General features: G+C 48.5%; 1 protein-coding gene and 1 pseudogene across 2 annotated transcripts in view; both read left to right on the top strand.

The window, feature by feature from the left end:
- Tom1 (target of myb1 membrane trafficking protein) overlaps window positions 1-6,712 on the top strand; it is a 37,756-nt gene extending 31,044 nt beyond the window's left edge. For both annotated transcript variants that reach the window (XM_085843812.1, XM_021169450.3), the window contains exons 12-15: window positions 1,146-1,221; window positions 4,057-4,116; window positions 5,704-5,743; window positions 5,853-6,712. In XM_085843812.1, coding sequence (XP_085699938.1) covers window positions 1,146-1,221; window positions 4,057-4,116; window positions 5,704-5,743; window positions 5,853-6,007 — 331 coding nt within the window. In that variant the 3' untranslated portion in view covers window positions 6,008-6,712. The remainder of the gene's footprint in view (window positions 1-1,145; window positions 1,222-4,056; window positions 4,117-5,703; window positions 5,744-5,852) is intronic.
- Window positions 6,713-15,625: 8,913 nt separating this feature from the next.
- Window positions 15,626-15,991, top strand: LOC110300854 (protein dpy-30 homolog pseudogene; annotated as a pseudogene).
- The last annotated feature ends 4,258 nt before the right edge of the window (window positions 15,992-20,249 follow it).

Here is a 20,249-nt window from a genome sequence, read left to right as displayed (position 1 = left end):
CATCCTTGGAATGGGGATTGGGGATTTTATTCAAAGAGCCTCCTAGCCACAGCCTACACAGCCCCCAGAAAAGGGACATCAGCACTGCACAAGCTCACTGTGATGCAGCCTCTATTGCTGAAGTCTTTGGCCATAGCAGAGTAATGGGGCCCCAGGAAAGGAACTCCTTTCCATTCCTGACAGTGCCTATTTTCCCCTTGGGATAGAAACCGGGTGGCTGCATTCATCACCTCCAGGCTCAGCTGACCAGGACAGATGAGGGCCAGCCTCACTCCCACTTCAGGATGACCTCTCTCTCCCCTGAGGCTATTCTCAGTCATACCACATCCTCCTTCCCTCTCCTCATCTGCCAGAGCCAGCAGCCTTCCTAGCCCTGGCCTTCAGTTGCCTGGCTGGCTGGCCCCCCTTTGGGCTATTTAAAAGAGCTGTGACCAGTCCATCAAAGAGCCTGGGAGTGTCTTCCAATAGCAAGCCAAGGTCAGATAGGCCCTCAGCAGCTTGCACACTCATTTTGGCAGTAGAAGAAACTCCCCTATTCAAATACATCCTTAAACAGAACCACAGTTGATGAAATTCAAATGGGAACTGCTCAAAAAGGAACCTATAAAAACTATCCATGAGCACGGGAGTCACAATCTATCTCCTAATCCTTCAACTTAGTCCGTTGTGGTCACAGCCATGTATGAGCTTGTTCCTGGGCTTTGGTCACATGTTGTCTCTAGATTCTCTCTCTCTCTCTTTGGTTTTTGAGACAGGGTTTCTCTATGTATCCCTGGCTGTCCTGGAACTCACTCTGTAGACCAGGCTGGCCTCGAACTCAGAAATCCGCCTGCCTCTGCCTCCCAAGTTCTGGGATTAAAGGCATGCACCACCACCGCCCGGCATCTCTAGATTCTCATGCTCCGTTGATGTATGTCATTATGGGGCACATATCTGAACATAATCTTTAATAGCAAAAAATGGAGCCTCCTCTTCCTGCCCCATGCTTGGAGAGGAGGAACCTCAGACCAATACATTCTGTGACCTGAGCCATTTCTGCCCAGGCCAACCCAAGTCAGGCTCACCTGATACCCTCAGTCCTTATGCTGCCTATCAGGCCTGGTGTGGTCAAGCAGAGTCTAATGCCATACTGCTCTGTATTTCAGGGTCAAATATGAAGCTCCCCAAACCACAGATGGCCTGGCTGGGGCCCTAGATGCCCGGCAGCAGAGCACCGGAGCGGTAAGCAAAGAGGCTATGTTCTACCCAGAGCCTTCCAAAAAGGAGGGACTTCCAGCACTGGCTTGGTACAGCTCTTTTCCATTTGGCTCTCAGTTGGCCCTCTGTGGCTAGTGTGATTATTCCCAGTCAAGAGCCAAGGAGGCACTCACTCAACAAGTGACCCAATCCTGCTTCAGGGACTGGTGTCCAGTGTGGTCCTGGGTTCACATTCCACTTCATCACCTGCCAGCTATGGCAGTTTTGTCATCTTTACCTGGAACTCCTAACAGCAGTGGACATGGACAGCAGCCTGGGAGAGGGCAGCACTCTGTCGTGGTTCCCCATCACTCCTTTCACTCACAGGAGCATGAACAGAGGGGAGCAAAAGCAACCCTAGAACAACAGTCAGAATTCCCACACACACTCTTTTAAGTCCAGTTAATTCCTTGACTGTGTGTTAAGTGGCAGCCACATGCCCAGAACTGAACCCTCTATGGCTATCCTCCACAGTGGCAAGATTCCAAGCAGAATCCATAGTGAGCCAAGCCACTGTGAGTGAGACATCTAGAAACAGCACACTCCTCTCAGAAGCTAGAGGAGGGCAAGGAGTGCACAGAGGAGGAGAAGGAGGAGTGTAGAAGATGGAGTCTGAGGCCACGTGGTGAGAGAGGTGCTTGAGAGGTGGGAAGAGGTCTATGAGGTGGCTAGGACCATGGACACTGTCCTAGCTGAGGTAGAAGCTATTTGAAAGCCTTGAGCACAGAGGTCCTGCTCACACAGGGCAGGATCTGGTGACTCCCAGGAACTCTCCATGTGTGCTCCTGTACCTCCTAGCTCTTTGCTTGGAGCCCCTTTCAGAGCAGAACAGGCAAGAACACTTTTGGGCAGGCAGACTTCATAGAGTCCAAGGGCCTCTATTGGGTGCTTTGGAGCACACCTGCTCTGGGCCTCTCTTCTTCTGCATGCTTTTTGAGCCATCACTTCTTGAGCCTGTTCTCTGTGTTTGGCTCTGTGATAAACCCTCATGTTCCTCTTGTGGGAATCATACACTGTTCACTCCTGCTGCCACACAGAAATAGAGGTATCTTCCCAGGACTAACAGCAATGGAGAGGACGAGCAGTGTTGAGTTTCCCGGTTCCCACAGCACCATTCAGTAGCCTACAGTAGACAACACATGCACAGTTGCCCTTGCTGACAAGCATGACTGTGCATTCACTCCCACCACCCTTTATTTGGGCAGCCACCTGTTGGATATGATTTCTGAAGACCAAGCCAGCACCCACTCCCAAAGGCTTGAGTCTGTCTAGAGGCAAAGGCACATAACCCACTGACTGTGGGATGGTATTGCAAAATCAAAATCCAGACTGGAGCTGGTGGGCAGTGCCTTGTCCAAGGCTCAGCAGAACTCACGGCCTGTGTGATGGACATCATTGCACAAGGTTCTCTTCCTTCACTCCTTAGAGCTGCGGTAGGCTAAGCCTACACTGGTTATGAGCATAGACGTGGTCTGACATTAACCTCAGGGCACTCCTGGCATCTTACATAATGTTCTTGTAGTTTTCTTCCTCACCTGGCAACATGACTGTCATCCAAAGTAGACAGAGGGGTCAGTACATACTGGGTAGGAGCCTCGCCACCACCCTCCTGTGCTGGGACCTAGAAAGGTTCCTCTTTGCTGTTGTTAACTATAAAACCGGTGGACAAAGCAGCCTTTCTAAAACCTGAGTGCCCCTTAGAAGCCCTCAGTAGTCACTAGACCGGCTGACAGCTGCTGCTCTTCAGCTTAGAGTGTGTGGGCTACCCTTTGGAGTCCCATAGGAATGTGGAGGAGTGTTTTGTCTTGTTTTACTTTGCTCTCCACATTGCCCCAACCTGGCAGCTTCTGGGTATACTCCTCAGCCACACCACATACTCCATCCCTGTCCACATCTTCCAGCAGCCAGGTGCCAGCCACACCCCTCCAGCCCTGGCCTTTCACCTGCCTGGCTGGCTGACCTCCCTTTGCAGACATTTAAAAGAGCTGTGACCAGTCAGTCAGAAAGGTAGGGAGTGTCATCATGATTCTCCCATAGTGAGGCACCCTAGGTAGCTTAGGTGATAAGCTTGGGCACTAAACTGGTTTGGTCAGAGACTCTAGCCCTCCCTCTATTCGAAAGCTGTCAAACAGAAACTTAAGTTCCCAGCCTTCCTCTATACAGGCTCTCTGCTGGCCTTACTGCCTCCTGACAGCACTATGGATGATAGCCATGTTGCCAGGTAAGGAAGACAAGTACAAGAACATTATGTAAGATGCCAGGAGTTCGCTGAGCTCCATAGCAGACCACATCTATGCACATGCCAGATTGACACTGTTGAAACTGTTACAGAGGAAACCAACTCCTGCTCCTTTTAGAAACCACCATGTGAGAGCCCATGTGTTTGAGCTCAGAGTCAAATACTCCCATCTAGAAAGCTGCCTCTGGAACCACCAGCCTGGACTCTCTGAAACACTTGGAGCCTCCCTCCTCTTAAATTCCTATTTCTGCCATTAACTGAGTCTCCCTGTTTGCTCTGAGCACCTGTGACCAGGCTTGTCCTTGTCCTGGACCATGGCTTAAAACCCTTCTCCAGTTGGAGCACCTCCCATTGTTGGGGCCAGATATACATTTTCTCCATGCGGGGAATGATCCTATTTACCCCTTGCGCTGCTCCAGCTGCTAGGCAGAATGGTCTCAGGCAGCTGGAAGAGGTAACCCCAGGATCTGCACCCCAGTAGGACACGGAAGAAACTCAGATCGGGGTGGATGAGGGACTGAGGAAGCATTCAGCTTCCTTCCTGTGACTCACCCACTGCCTCCCTGCTGCCTTCCTTCCAGATCCCAGCCACTCAGGCCCGCATCATGGAGGACATTGAGCAGTGGCTGTCCACAGATGTGGTAAGTTGGGGCTCACGCCTCTCCTGCCAAGCAGGGATCCATTTGTCTTATAGAAGGGCTTTGTAAGTGACTGGAGGAGAGGCAAGTATTACTGTCTTCATCTCATCCCCACCGTCCTTTCCCATGCAACAGCCTTCCTGTTCCAGGTCACACCCTCAGCGTGACTTCCCTGTGCTTATCAGTCAGCACTCGGGAGGTGGCATTGGTTATGGATGGAGGCAGGGGTTACTAAACTCCCTACAGTAGGCCCTCAGAGGGAAATATCATCATGTCCCATTCCTATCAAAAAGGCTGGTAACTGCAAGGGGCCCAGCTCACAGCTACCACTTTCTAAAGGGGCATTACCAGAAGACAGAACTCCTGAACTGGACCTCCAGCCCCAAGCCCTGCTTCTTCCAAAGAACAGCAGTAGCAGCAGTCAGGATCAGTTCTGATATCAGCGCCTCTCTCTAGCTTCTGCCACCACTTCTGTGGACACTAAAGACCCAGGAGAGCTTGGGCACTTAATTTCCAAAGGCCCTTCTGAGGCAGATGTCTCTCTCATTCCAACTCCATGCCCCACACATCCAGTTGGGTAGTGGGTCATAACTTTACCTCCAGCCAGATTTGAGCACAGCAGTAACCCAAGCAGTCCCTGCGTGGGGGTGTCAGCCTTCCTGCCTTCTGTCTGTGAACCCTGGAGGGAGGAGTGTGCTACTAGGCATCATTCCTGGCTTTGTGTGTGGTCTGTGCTTATCGTCCCACATCCATGAGCTTAGCCTTGGCTGCACTGTTTCTCCTCCTTTCCGTCCGTCTGTCCATCTGACCTTCCTTCCTTCCTCCCTTCCTTCTTTTTGCCTTTTTGAGACAGGGTCTCTATCTAGTACTAGCTGTCTAACTTGCTTTGTAGACCAGGCTGGCCTTGAACTCATAGAGATCCTCCTGCCTCTGCCTCACAAGTGCTGAGATTAAAGATATGTGCCACTATGCCTAGCCATCCTCTCTGTTTCTTGACATTTAACTTTTTAAAAAAGATTTAACTTTTTACAAAATAAAAGACATCTGCTTCCTTGGAACTAGAGTTACAATTCATTATGAACTGCCATATGGGAACAGAACCCAGGTCCTCTGCAACAGCAAACTGAGCCCTTAACCACTGAGCAAGATCGCCAGTCCTAATTTTATGTTTTGTGTCTATGAGTGAGCATGCACCTGTATGGGCCCGAGAGCCGTACCCACAGAGGCCAAAAAAGGCATTGGGTCCCCTGCTTCTGGTATATAGGCTGTTAGGAGCTGCCTGATATGTGTGCTGGAAACTGAACTTGAGTCCTCTGTGAGAATTAGTATGAGCTCTTAACTGCTAAGCTATTTCTTCAGGGCCAGTCTCCCTGTTTCAAAGGAGAAAAAAAAAAAAATCATGGCTGAGAAATTGGAACACCTGGGTCCTAAAGCATAGGAGGTTGTAACCCAAGACCTCGGACCTGACACCAGGGTCAGCTTAAGGACAACAGCAACACTGGTCCTGATCCCAAGGCTGTTCCAGTGGGCGTCCAGTTCTGCATGCTCCTGACAGTAATAACCTCTGTTTTCTTCCCTCTGCATTCTCAGGGGAACAGTGCTGAGGAGCCCTCTGGTGTCACCAGTGAAGGTAACCTCCACCCCATCTGCCTGCCCCTGCCCATGCCCCTGCCCTTCTCCCTCCCCCTCCCCCTCCGCCTTCCCAAGCTCTAGCTTACAAGCCTACTCTTTCCCTCTAGAATTTGACAAATTTCTGGAAGAACGAGCCAAAGCTGCTGATCGACTTCCCAACCTGGCCAGCCCTTCAGCCGAGGGACCCCCCAGACCATCTCCTGGAACAGCCCCTCGGAAAAAGACCCAGGAGAAGGACGATGACATGCTGTTTGCCTTATGAATGCAGGGTCTGGCATCCTGCAGCCCAGGGCCTGATACTCTCATACCCACTGGGGCCCCTCCCTCCCTTGGTATTAAAGCTGCTTGGGGGTGTTTTGTTACCCCGCTTCTCTTCTCCCAGAGCCTGGGCAGCAAGGGGTTCAACTGAAGGAATAAGTCAGCCCTCCACTGGAGTCCTGGCTGGTCCTGCCTGCTTCCCATCCTGCTAACGACTATGATTTTACTGAGACCTGGGGCCCCAGACAAGCTGACCTGATAGGACCTAATTGACCTAGTATAAGGCTGCTTCCGTGATATTCCCCTGGTCCCTTCCCCAGAGAATCCCACGGGAGCCCTCTAGAATCTACACTACCAGTCTAGGCAATAGAGGAGACATTACCACAGCCTTGCCTATCCCATCCCCCTGCAGTGTGGGGCCCGAAAAAAGCTTCAGTGGCTTTTGGGATGGGCTATGGTGGCCCCTGCTGAGCTGCCCACTGTCCTGGTACGAAACTGCACCCATCGAGGAAAGACCTCACTGCCCAGGTGTCAAGATGAGACCTCGAGGATTCTGGGTACCCAGAGCCCCACAGTTCCTCCACTGCCTTTCCACTATCCTTACTCTGTACCTCCAGCAGGGCTCCACCCACCTGGGGCTCACCTGTTGATTGGTCCTCAGGTACAGGGAGAGGTGCCTTTTGTATCCCCAAATAAAAGTAGAAAACCACCTGTCAGTATGATCTGCTCTGGCGGAAGCAATTTGAGCTCACTGGGAGCAGGGCATCTGCTTTGAGCTAAAAGCCATCTGAGTGGTGAGCATCTCCTGCCCACAGCAGGGCAGAGCACACAGCCATACTCCGATACAGTCCCTGCTTCACCCCAAAAGATCCAGCCTCCCTCTGCTGTGCACAAGACAGCCATCTACCTGTTTGGGTCCCTTCATATACCACTACCCCTAGCAGCTGGCTTTTGCCCATCCTACAATAGTAGCATGTTGGTCAAGAGAGGGAGCCTAGTATTGGTAGGCAATGTTGGCATATTGGGACAGGAGGCCAAAGGGAGTGTGCTGGTGCCAGCCATGGCTTAGGTAACTGCACTGTCAGCACTGCATGCTGGTGACTAGAACTCATGGCTGCCTCAGCACACAGCCCTGGGCACTGGACCATGCAAATCACATGTGGGCACCAAGACCTTCCCTGGTTCTATACAGACCTCAAGAAGCCTTGTTTATAGATGAAGACACCTGCTGACCCAGCCCTTAGCAGCAAGTGTGCAGAATGCACACTTCTTCTGCACTGTCTTCTCCAAAGCAGTGGTCAACACACAGGATCCTGTACTGAGACCTGGCCCAGCTCCCTAGGGACACTTGTGTAAAGGAAGCAGATTAAGGACAGCCTGCATAGACTTGGGATATTCCATCTTCATGCAGGAGAAGGGCTGAGAGTCCATGTCCAAGCCAGGCCTGTCCACCCCTGACCTGATCCCATAGCATCCTGTGGTTCTCCTTTACATGTGGGTAAGCAGGGCCTTACCTGTTTAACAAGACATGGAGAAGAAGGGACCCCACCCACCCACTCCTCTACCTACCTGCTTCCTTTATTCTTTCCATATCTGAAGCCCACTAGGGAAATTGACTTTGTAAATGTTCAAAGGCAAGGCTGCTACTTTGCTAGGTACGCTAGAAAGTCTAGGGGGAGTTTCCATGACCACTCCAGAAGCCTAGGGCCCTACCAATAGCTACACTACCAGATTGTGTGTTTTCAGAGGTTGATATTGTGACTACTTGTACAGCAGACATAGTGTGCAACACAGTGCAGGTGATATGAATAGGGATGTGACAAATGTGCCTGCCCGAGGACTTGTAGAAGGGAAGGGGCAATAAAGACTAGATCTGAGATAAAGGGGCCACTGGACTAACCTCGAAACTGGGAATAAGTGAGCAGTTCCCCAGACTTCCACCAAGACAGGGCAGAGCTACCAGGGCTCTCCCTCTGGAGACCAAGCAGGCAGCAGAAGGGAGAGAAGGCTGGTAGGAAACTAGGCACTGGCTGCAGACCCCAGTAGTAAGCTTACAACACTGCTGCTCAGGTTCCTCAGCTCAGCCTAGGCTGTTGCTTCCTAGCTCCCAGTGTGGCCATTGAGGACAACTGCTGAAGACCTAGAAGGCAGCACCAGTCTCCTCCCTGCCTTGGATGCCTGTGCAAAGATGCCCACAATTGATTGGATCCCAGCAATGAGAGTGAAGCAGGGACTAGCCATGGGTCTTGGTTCTAGGTCTGCCCAGGTCAGCACTTCATGAAGCCTTCCAAGATAGCTGAAAGGCTCTCCTGCCCGGTGGACCTGGCTTCAGAACCAGTGTCCAACTGTAACCACAAGATGGCAGCAGTGCTGCATTCAAGGGAAGCTCTCCTTCCACCTTTCCCTCCAAGCACGTGTCACAGGAATACACACACACACACACACACACACACACACACACACACACACACACACACTCTCTCTCTCTCTCCCTATCCCTACCCTCACTTCAGCTCTCACTCTCCTGACTCTTGGACTGTATAGAAAAGACACACCAGAGCTAGCAACAGGCTATGAAACTTCAGATAGGTAACACCCATCTCCTGGTGCTCCTGACAGAACCCGGTGTGCATCCTAGTGGGCTCCTCTGCCACGTGCACAACTGAACTGTTGCTATGTGCAGGAAGTCAGGAGTGCACCATGGTACCGAGTACAGCCCAGCACAGTTCTCAGATCCCAGCTTCGTGTGCTGTTTGTTCACTTCTCCAGTAATGAAGCACAGCCCAGTGTACTACTGTTTTTTGATTGGTTGTGGTTTTTTAGTTGGTTTGGTTTGTTTCTTTTTGAGGTAGAGTTCTGAAACTGTTCTGAAACTTCTCTGTAAACCAGGCTGGCCTCAAACTCAGAGATCCACCTGGCCCTGCATCCCAAGTGCTGGGATTTAAAACATATGCCACCACTGCCCAGCTTATTTTTTGTTTTTTGTTTTTGTTTGCTCTTGAGCAAGCAAACTGCCTAACCTCCCTCCTCAAACCCTGAGTGCTGCAGTCTCAGACATCATCCGTACACCTAGCTTGGTCCACTCTTACTGCTTCTTGCTCCATCCCTTTACCACTAGTCTTGCTGTCCCTATCTGATGTTTTCCAGGCCATCCTCTGCTGGACCCCATGACCCTGTCGAAACACAAGTCTTCCCTCAACTCAAGCTCCTGAACCCCTCCGACCTGCTGCAGTCCCCTCGCTGACAGTGGCCATTCTGCCACTCACCTTACAGCTTTGGGACAGGAAGAGAAGTGGGGAAGCAGGCTTCACTGTAGGCAGATAGAGTGACTAACACATCCTACTGTCTGGGGGTTCTGGGATTTGTCCCTGGAGGAAGCCTCTCCACCTCCAACATCAGAAAGCTCCACAAAAGTCCTTGGTCCATGCTGTTCCCCTGCACAGCTCCCCAGCAAAGGGCCGTAGCTGGCTGAACAACACACATTTGTTCACACCATAAACTGGAAGTTAAGATCCAAGTGTGGCAGGAACGTCCTTGGTTTGCAGATGGCTGTCTTCACCCTGTGCTGTCACTGGCCTACGTATCTTCACTCTGACTTCCTCTCAGAAAGACAGCAGTTGTACCGGATTAGCCCTTCGTCTAATGACCATGCTGCACCTTAGTCACCTCTTTAGAGTTGTTCTCTCCAAAAACAGTCGCACTGTGAGGTCCTAAGGATTTCAACATATGCATTTGGAAAGACATATCATGCTCATGGCTAGCACACACAGGTTCCTTCAACTGTATAGAGCAGTGGCATATAGGACCTGCCTCCATCAGTCCTCATGGAGATTGACAATGACTGACAGATCATACTTAGCCCATCTCCAGAGACATGGGAACCTACCAAGAGCCAGCCATGAGGTCAGAGCAGAACAGGAAAGGACTCAGATCCAGGGAGTCTGACTGGGGCTTCTACCTGCTCCCTAGGACTCCCTACCCATTTATAAGCTGCACCTAGAGGGCTGGAGAGATGGCTCAGTGGTTAAGAGCACTGACTGCTCTTCTGAATATCCTGAGTTCAAATCCCAGTAACCACATGGTGGCTCACAACCATCCATAGTGAGATCTGGTGCCATCTTCTGGGGTGTCTGAAGACAGCTACAGCATACTTACATATAATTAATAAATAAATAAATCTTTAAATTAAAAAAAAAAGCTGCACCTAGCAGTGAGCAAGCAGACTTCACTGCCATCTACCTGGAGCCCTAGCCTCCCCTCCCTGGCTTAGCCTATCTGTACTCTGCCCCTGCCAGAAGCCACCCTGCATCTCAATCCCCACAGTTACATGTGACAAAGGACGAAGGCTCAATTCCCAGCATCCACATGGTAGCTTATAACTGTCTCTAGCTCCAGTTCCAGGGAATTTGGAGCTTTCTTTGGACCTCTGTGAGTACATGGTACCCAGACATAATATAAACAAAACACATACATATAAATTTTGTTTGTTTGTTTGTTTGTTTGTTTTTTGAGACAGGGTTTCTCTGTGTAGCCCTGGCTGTCCTGGAACTCACTTTGTAAACCAGGTTGGCCTCAAACTCTGTCTCTGCCTCCTGAGTCCTGGAATTAAAGGTGTGCACTACGTGCCTGGATGTTTGTCTTTTTAAAAATAAATGGTCTCGCAGCCGGGCGTGGTGGCGCACGCCTTTAATCCCAGCACTCGGGAGGCAGAGGCAGGCGGATTTCTGAGTTCGAGGCCAGCCTGGTCTACAAAGTGAGTTCCAGGACAGCCAAGGCTACACAGAGAAACCCTGTCTCGAAAAACCAAAAAAAAAAAATAAATAAATAAATGGTCTCTATTTTTATTTCTAACTATGTGTCCCTGGTGCAGTCTTTGGAAGGGGGGTACACAAAACTCAGGAGTCAGACAACCTCTGACCTCAGATTTCTACCCAAACCACTATCTCAGCCTGGCTTTGGGAAGAGGCAGCTCCCACCCAGACTGAGCACCAGAGCTGCATGGAGGCTGAGACCACCACTTTGTGAATGCATTGAAATTCATATGTGTGTATAGATAATCACTTCTGTGCTTGTGTCTACATGATAACTTTGCAATATGTTGAGCAGTTCCTATTTCTCCCTTTTGCACACCAGTAATCAGACTCGGTCCAGTATTACCTTCCCATCGAAGACGCTCTAGCTGGCCAGCTTCCATCTGTGCAGCCCTGCTGGTTGAGGCAAACCCCCTGACCCAAAAGGACAGAAGTCAAGGATAACCAGACTCACTGGGCCACAGGCTCTGAAACACTCGTGCCAACCTTGGCCTCAGCCTCATGGGCGTGTTTATTCATGAAACCCTAGTCCTTGAAGGCTTTGCTCCTGGCTTTGCAAAGTGCTGAGCTGGTACCTTTCACTCGTCACTTTACTGCCACTGTCCCTGCTATCCCATCCTGGCACCCATGCCTTGACCCCCTCCTCAGTCACTGTTGTGTAGGAGCCTGACCTCTAGGTCCAGCTAGCAAGAGCAAGCACCTGCACTTTGTCAAAGAGCAAAGACCTGGAGGAGACAGAATGTAGCTGAGGATCGGGATGCATCCCAGCCTTCCTCTTCTATCAGGCTCCTCCTTACTCAGCCTTGGTCCATGTGGCATACTACCATCATACATGCAGTGCACAGGCACACCGGCCCACACATGCTCCAGCCACCAGGAGTCCTCTTGGCATAGCCTACAGTGCTACATGAGCACAAGAAGAGGGTGTTCATGAGATCTGAGGTTAAACTTTCAAGGTGTGGCTTTTTAAAGATTATATTGGGCCAGGCATGGTGGTGCACACCTTCAATCCCAGCACTAGGGAGGCAGAGGCAGGTGGATCTCTCTGAATTGATACCAGCCTTGTCTACAAAGCAAGTCCAGTACAGCCAAGGATACACAGAGAAACTGTCTTGAAAAACAAAAAGCAAATTAACAACAACAAAAAAAATGTATTATTTCTATTTATGTATATGCATGTGTGTCTTTGTGAGTCCATGTGTACATTAAAACTCCTGGAACTGGCTTTGCAGCTGTTAGTGAGCCACTGGTGTGGGTGCTGGGAGCTGAAGCTGGGTCTTCTGTAAGAGCAAAAGTTACTTTTAAGTCATCTCTCCACCCTAGAAGCTGAATTTTTTAAAAATCTTCTTTTTATGTGTATGGGTGGTTTTGCCTGATGAACGTCTATGCACTACTTACATACAGTGCCCATGGAGGCCAGAAATGAGCATGTGTTCTTCTGGGACTAGGTTATACATGGTTGTGAGCTGCGTGCCATGTGAGTGCTTAGAATTCAACCTTGGTCCTCTTGATGAGCAGTCAGTGCTCTTAACAGTTGAGCTATAGCTCCTGCCCCTGTATTTTTTAAACAGTGTTGTTGTTGTTGTTGTTGTTGTTGTTTTACATTAAATGCTTGCAAACACACACACACACAATCTGAGAGTGTGAACATATTCCACAAATGAGCATGTGAGGTCAAAAAAGAACTTAGAGGAATTGGTTCTCTCTGTCTACCATGTGAGTTCAGAGACTTTCTGACTTTTTTTTTTTTTTGACATGATCTCATGTAGCAAAAGCTAGCCTCAAATGATTGTGTAGCTGGTCTAAACTCTTGATCCTTTCTCCTCTAACTCCTAAGCTGGTTCACAGACACGTACTACCCTGTTAGGCCGAGGCTAGACCCTTTCCTGCATAAGGGACAAGAAAGTGAGTGGCATTGTCTGAACTGTAACAAAGCATGCAAAAGGCTAGGGAATGGCTGGCTATGTCCAGGAAGTGATGAGAAAACATGGAACCAAGTTGATTCAAGTTGTGAATCCTACTGTAGGATCTTTAAGTTCAAAGAAGGAAGAGCTGAAGTGCTTGCTGGGAAAGGGGCACTGTCCACACTATCCCAGGAGAACACCAGCAAGCTAAGACCAGACAAATCATCTCAAGGCCCAGGAGCTGATGGATGGGAGAGGAAACCAAAGCCATCCAAAAGAACCTAAGGTACCATTACACCTCTTTCCTGGTAGCTTACTATCAATTGGACCCAGATCTTCTGCCTACAAATATTTGCCAAGAGTGTCACTTTGTAGAACTGGAGAAGGAGTGACACTTCATGCCTGAGTCAGCACAGCACAAAGGAGGAAGGCTGTGAAGGACAGAGGCTCCTGGGCTCCGTGGTGAGAGCAGAAGTGCCCCCCCCCCAGAGTCTGGGCACTGCCCTCCCCAAGATGGGGACTTCCACACGGCCAGAAGGCTCTTAAAAATATTTTATTGGTACATATTTATTTTAATTTTTAAAATACTAATTTATTTATATATTTATTTATAAGTGTTCTGTCTTCAGACACATCAGAAGAGGGCATTGTATCCAATTACAGATGGTTGTGAGCCACCATGTGGCTGCTGGGAATTAAACTCAGAACCTCTGGAAAAGCAGTGCTCTGAGCCATCTCTCCAGTCCCTTATTTTAATTTTTTGTTTGTTTGTTTGGTTGGTTTTGGTTTTTGAGACAGAGTTTCTCTGTATCGCCCTGGCTGTCCTGGAACACACTCTGTAGACCAGGCTGGCCTTGAACTCAGAAATCCACCTGCCTCTGCTTCCCAATTGCTGGGATTAAAGGCATGTACCACCACACCCGGCTTTAATTTTTTAATTAAGTGTGTATGTGTACAGATATGTGCATGTGAGCATAGTGCATGTTTGAAGAGGGCATTTGATTTCCTGGAGCTAGAGTTAAACAGGTGGTTGTGAGCCACTTGAGGTAGGATCAAGATACTGGGAACTAAACTGTGCCCTCTGGGGAGTACAGGGTAATTTCTCATAGCTGAGCTATCTCTTCAACCCCTGGATGAGTTTTGTTTAGTTTTTAAATTACATTTATTTGTTTGTCTGTTTACATATATATATATGTGTGCATGCTTGCTAAGGGAGGTCAGAGGACAGTTTTCAGTTCTCTCCTTCCATTGTGTGAATCCCAGGGATCAAATTCAGGTTATCTCAAGTCCTCGGGCTTGGCAGCAGGAACTTTTACAAGCTGAGCCATCTAACTTACTGTGACCATGTTTAAAATAACTAGCATCCTCAAACCTCAACAAAAATCAAATCCTCACTCCAGTTAAAGACTCACTTTCTGGCCTGGCCAAAGCTCCTGGGTCTGTGCCCAGAAACACCCAGAACACAGGCTGTTTCTACACCACACACACACACACACACACACACACACACACACCTCAGAGTCCAATGGTCTGACTCTGTAGCCTCTAAACAAGATGTTTGCTGTGCCCTGAAGAACATGCTTCCCCACGAATTATCTCACCTGTTCTTCAGTGTGTCACCTCTCCCAGTCAAGTCATTCCTGACACCCTGACCTGACATTCACCCATCATGGAATTCTCTGTGATTATAATAACAAGATGAATAGAGAGATCATAAGACAGATTACCTTAGATATGTATGACTCTGCCGTCACCATCCCTGAATCTATTGTCCATGTGGAAAGCTGGAGAAAAAAAATAAAGGCTTCTGGGCTGACAGAAGGCTAGGGGTGTGGTATGGAAGAGGAGCGCTTGCCTTGCTTGCAAGCAGGAGAGGCAAGGCCCTTGGTTCCATCCCCAGCACTACAGGCTGTGGGCAAAGAGAGCAGACCTGTCCCACCTCTTCTCTGTTCTCAGTCCTGCCATCTATGTTCACAACAGCTACAAACGTGCCTCTGTTCCCTGCCCCACCCTCTGTTCTGTGATCCTGAGATGGGTGCTAGGAATGTACCTACAGAAGAGTCACTGTCCTTGACCCCACAGACACAGGGACAGTTGGGAAACAAGTGAGTGCAACTGGTAAATGGATTGATAGAAACTGAGGGCTCCTGTCCCCACAAAGGCTAGCTGATCTGCTGGATATTGGCCCTGGTGACCTGCCTGCCCTCTTGGACAGCAAAATCACAGGATGATACAAGCCCCACGCTGTATTGGCCTCTAGGGAATGTCAGGTGACAGAAAAGAAGAGGTGAGATGGCTGGAGTTGTTAGTAACTGAGGCCATCACCACTTCAGGACCCACACCTCACAGGCACAACCAACTAGAGAACATAATGTACGGCCTAGTCCAGAGCCTCAAACCTCAAACTACCAGCCTTTAGAAGATATTCATTTGCACTTGCGCTCTCTCTCTCTCTCTCTCTCCCTCCCACCCCCCTCTCTCTCCCCTCCCCCTCTCTCCTCCTTCCCTCCCTCCTTCCTTTCCAAAACAAGGTTTCTCCATGTAGCCCTGACTGTCCTGTAGATCAGGCTGACCTCCAACTTGAAAAACCAAAAAATAGAAAATAAAAAAAATAAAAGTGTCACCACCGACCGACCAGCTTGTTTCGTTCTATTATCTTATATGAAAGATTTCTAATTTCTAATTTTTTTATTAGAGAATGTAAATAGGGATTGGGGATGCAGACCTAGCTTTGATAGAGACTGGAAGATAAGAAACTCAAGGCCATTTTTGGCTTTTCAGGGATCTCAAGGCCAGCTGGACTACGTGAGACCTTGGCAAGAATCTGTTGGACTGTTGAACAGTCCTGGGAGTCGGTGGTGCCATGCAGGGTGCTTAGGGAACCAATAGCATTGAGGAAGACTGGTATCTGGTTGATTGCAGTTTGCAGGGTCTGCCATGGAGTCAGAGCAGATGCTGGAGGGACAGACACAGGTTGCAGAAACCCCTCACTCTGAGTACGGGCTCACAGACAGCGTTGAGAGAACAGTTGAAAAATGAGAAGATTAATGCAGAAAAGTCATCGAAACAGAAGGATCTACAGTCCTTGCCCACCTGTGCCTACCTGGACCAGACAGTTGTGTCTATCTTATTCCAGGGACTTGCTGTGCTCGCAAAGGGAAGACCACCAAATCCCATCGAGTTTCCAGCATCTTATCTTTAAAAGACAAGGCACAGTTTGAAGATCGAAATTGGTTTCTTGGGAAGAAAAGAAACATTTGGTTGCTACTGTAGACCTACATGATTACAAGGCAGCTTTAATTGCCACGTTTCCCCTCCCCACTCTGGATGTCTAAGAACCATCAGGACCACAGAACTCACTTCTGGAGTTTCAGGAGAGAGTATATCCCTGTCTGATTTAGTCATCATACTTATTTAATGAGTATCATCTATGCAATTTTTTTTCTCAGATTGTCTTTTACTTTGTTTTTTAAAAGACCTTCAAAATAAACTGTTAAGACACCTTAAAAAAAAAAAGAATCTATTGGAGCTGAAGTCCAGCTACTTTTTGGATAGAGGCATGTGAGTCCCATCAGGGTGTAGGAAATCAATCGTTCTGGCTTTCAGGGTGGTGTGCATTTACAGTTCATCAATCAGTAACAGTAGCAGGCACACTAGAGCTCGCATCCCCAGCAACAGGAAGCTATTTGCTTTGGTTAGAGTTGAAAAGTTACAGTCTGCTACACAAGCGAGCCCTCTAAAAGGAAGGTAGGGAACTGGGGCCCCAGGAAGAAAGGGGATTTCAGATGGGGACTATGCTGGATGATGAGCAGGAGAGACTGTCACTCACGCTCTGGAATGTCAGCTTATGGGGGAAAGAGGGTAAGAATTTTTTGTGATTTGGAACTATAAAAATTGTTATTTTGAGGGCTGTGGAGGTGCATGCCTTTAATCTCAGCACTTGGGAGGCAGAGTTATAGGATCTCTGAGTTCAAAGCCAGCCTGGTCTACAGAGAAAGTTCCAGCATAGACAGGGCTACATGGAGAAACCTTGTCTCAAAACAAACAAACAAACAAACAAACACAAAACATACTGTTTTGTGCTAACTTGCTGCCAGTTCTCTCTCTCTCTCTCCCTCTCCCTCTCCCTCTCCCTCTCCCTCTCCCTCTCCCTCTCCCTCTCCCTCTCCCTCTCCCTCTCCCTCTCCCTCTCCCTCTCTCTCTCTGTTATTTTAATTTTTTTTCCAAGATAGGGTATATCTCTGTATAGCCTTGGCTATCCTGGAACTCCCTCTGAAGACCAAACTGGCCTCAACTCAGAGATCTGATTGCCTCTGCCTTTCAAGTCCTAGGAATATTTTGCCTTTTCTTGAGGTTGACATCTGACTTGCAAAGTTGAAAATCTCTGCTTCAATTTTGCTGCTGAGTCTAGCGTTTTCTCTCTTTCTCTTTCCTCTCCCCTCTGTCTCCCTTCCCATGGCTACTTCCTTGGCCTCCTTCCTTGGGGCCAATAAACTTGCCCACCCTAGAGCAGTTTCCCAATAAACCTGCATTTATATATATTTTAATCTGGCTTGAGTTGACTTATTTCACCGGCAGAGAAATAACTTAGAAGTAAGTAACTCATTTGGGAACAGAAAGATCTAGAGTCTCTATGGGGGCACCCAACACCTATTCAAATCCCCCCAACATCTCCCAGGAGTCTATTGGGCATTAAGGTTGGCTCACCTGTGCAGGGAAGCCAGCAGAAGCCCCTAGGAAATAGAAAGGGACAGCCCCAGTCCCCCCACACACACAATGATCCCCATAGTCCCCACCTCTCACCAATATCACGTGACAGCACTCACAGCATTTGCGATTGATCCTGACCCCAGTTCTGCCCCCTGCTTTATGAGCCTGGTGACCCACCTGTAAACATGGTGTTTATGATAGCAAGCATCCCCACTCCTGACATGGTTGCCTGCCCATGGAAGCTGAAAGGTGTCTGGGGAAGGGAGGGTAACTAGAGTGGTGAGGAGAGGGCTGAGGAAGAAAGAGGAAGCACAGAGAGGAGGAACAGATGACACAGAACTTGAGCGGGTCTCAGGAAACAGCATGGTTTGTTTGTTTTTTAATACACTTGTCTGTCAGGGGCTGGCTGGAAAGGGCTTGGGACTCTGTCTGGGCTGCTAAAGTCACTGCTGACCCCAAGCAAAGTCTTGGTTTCTAATTATGGCACCACAGAAGGAAGATGGGTCAACAGGTTCTTGCCACTGAGCGTGACATGACTTTAGTCCCCAGGACCCACATGGACGAAAAGGAGAAGCAACTCCAGCAAATTGTCCTCTGACCTCCACATGCATGTCATTGTGCCACCCAACAAATAAACAAATGTACAGTAAGAAGAGGAGCGATCGATGGTGGCATGCTCCTGTAGTCCTAGCACTCCAGAGACAGAGCCAGGCAGATTGCTGAGTTCAGTTTGGTCTACAGAGGGAGTTCTAGGACAGCTGGGGCTACATAGAGAGAAACCCTGTCTGGGAGGGAGGCAAAGACAGGGGATAAAAAACAAAACAATACAAAAAAAAAAAAAAAAAAAAAGAGGAAAGGAAGTCTTGTACTTCTTGTTTTTGTTTTTTGTTTTTTTTTTAAATCATGCAGGATTTTTATTTGAGATTTATTTATTTATTACATGTAAGTACACTGTAGCTGTCCTCAGACATCCCAGAAGAGTGAATCACAGTTAATTACCGATGGTTGTGAGCCATTATGTGGTTGCTGGGATTTGAACTCATGACCTTTAGAAGAGCAGTCAGTGCTCTTAACCACTGAGCCATCTCTCCAGCCCTGTTTTTTTTTTTTTTTAATGGGCATTAGTGCTCAGTCTCTGTGTGTGTCTGTGTGAGGGCATCAGATCCCCTGAAACTGGAATTGCACACAGTTGTGAGCTGCCATGTGAGTTTTGGGACTTGAACATGAGTCCTTTTGGAAGAGCAGCCAGGGCTCTTAACTGCTGAGCCAGCTCTCCAGCCCAGGAAGTCCTGTTTAACCACACGGTTTATTATGAATGGACTCAAAGCCAGGCTTAGGGTTGCTTCTTCCTTCTGGTGTGTGATTTATCTGGTTGAGACAAGATCCTGCCGTGTGGATGTGCCTAACTCACTGCCTCCATCTCCTGCTCCAGAAGCCTTCACTGTGGACTCCTTTGCCCGCACAACCTTTTACTCTCTGCTCAGGGACCTGTCCGTACTCTCTGTGTTCATCTCCATCTCCTGCAAAAAAAGAGGCTTCTATGGTGAAAACTGAGAGATGATTGGGTATAAAGATAAGAAGTTAGGAGGCAGGCTGAGAGATTGGGTATAAAAATAAGAAGTTAGGAGGCAGGCTGGGTGTGGTGACACACACACCTTCCATCCTAGGAAGGTGATCTGACCCACAAGCCAACTCCTCCTGAACCCCACCAGGTGTCACTTTCACAACTAGTGGGCCTGAAATGTGTTTTGTTTGTTTGAGTGTTTTCCTTTTTGATCTACTGGAGATGGAGCATGGGCTTTGCGAATGCTTTACAGTGTTCTGAAAATGTTTATGTAAAAGCCACGGTTAGAAATAAGTGGGAGGAAATCAGTCTTTGTTGAGCAGCTTTGTCTTTCATTTTTACCTTACATAAAGCAAATTGTTAACAGAAATCAATCTGAGAAGTCCTGTTCAACCTCAATGACTCCCCTCCCTTTCAGAGGGGATGGGGTGACATCCTCAATCTGCTCCATCTTCATCCCAGAGCGAGCAAAAGCTCTGAGGGATGACTGGGCTCCAGGTCTTGGTCCTGATTCCCCTCTCGTGGCCGGAGTTTGATAATACACAGGGCAGTGATGCCCAGCTCCTTGCACCTGGGAGGCCACATGGCTTCATATAATGAGGACTCATCTAATCAGTCTTTACTTTCCTTGCTAGAAATCCATAACATGGACAAAGGTAACACCCAATACATCTGTCCCTTGGCCTCTTGAGGTCCCAGGCTGATGACTTACTCTTCCTTCTCCTTTCAAGGTGCTATCTCTCCAGAATTCTCCCTGTTAAATATGGTTTTCTTTTTAATGATTTATTTATTATTTTTATTTTCTGTACAGTGGTGATTTGACTGCAAGTATATTCTGTGTGAGGGTGTCAGATCCTGTGGAACAGGAGTTACAGACAATTGTGAGCTGCTACGTGGTGCTGGGAATTGAACCCGCATCCTCTGGAAGAGCAGCCAGTGCTCTCAACTGCTGAGCCACCTCTCCAGCTCCTGAGCAGCGTTTTAGTCTACTTGTTTTTCCAGACAAAGTTTTCTCTGTGTAGTCCTTCCTAGTTGTCCTGGTCACTTTGTAGACCAGGCTGGCTTTGAAATTAAAGATTCACTTGCCTTTTCCTCTGAGTACTGAGATTAAAGGCATGTGCCACTATGACCAGCTGTTAACAGTTTTAAGGAAAACAAGTGTGTGTGTGTGTATGTGTGTGTGTGTGTGTGTGTGTGTGTGTGTGTGTGTGTGTGTGTGTGTGTGTGTAACTGAGACCCTGTTGAATTCCCAGCAGT

The sequence above is a fragment of the Mus caroli genome, unplaced genomic scaffold, assembly GCF_978045245.1.
Source record: "Mus caroli unplaced genomic scaffold, Mus_caroli_1 scaffold_10, whole genome shotgun sequence".
Lineage (NCBI taxonomy): Eukaryota > Metazoa > Chordata > Mammalia > Rodentia > Muridae > Mus > Mus caroli.
Note: the sequence above shows the minus strand (reverse complement) of the source record. Positions and strands in the feature narration are given on the sequence as shown.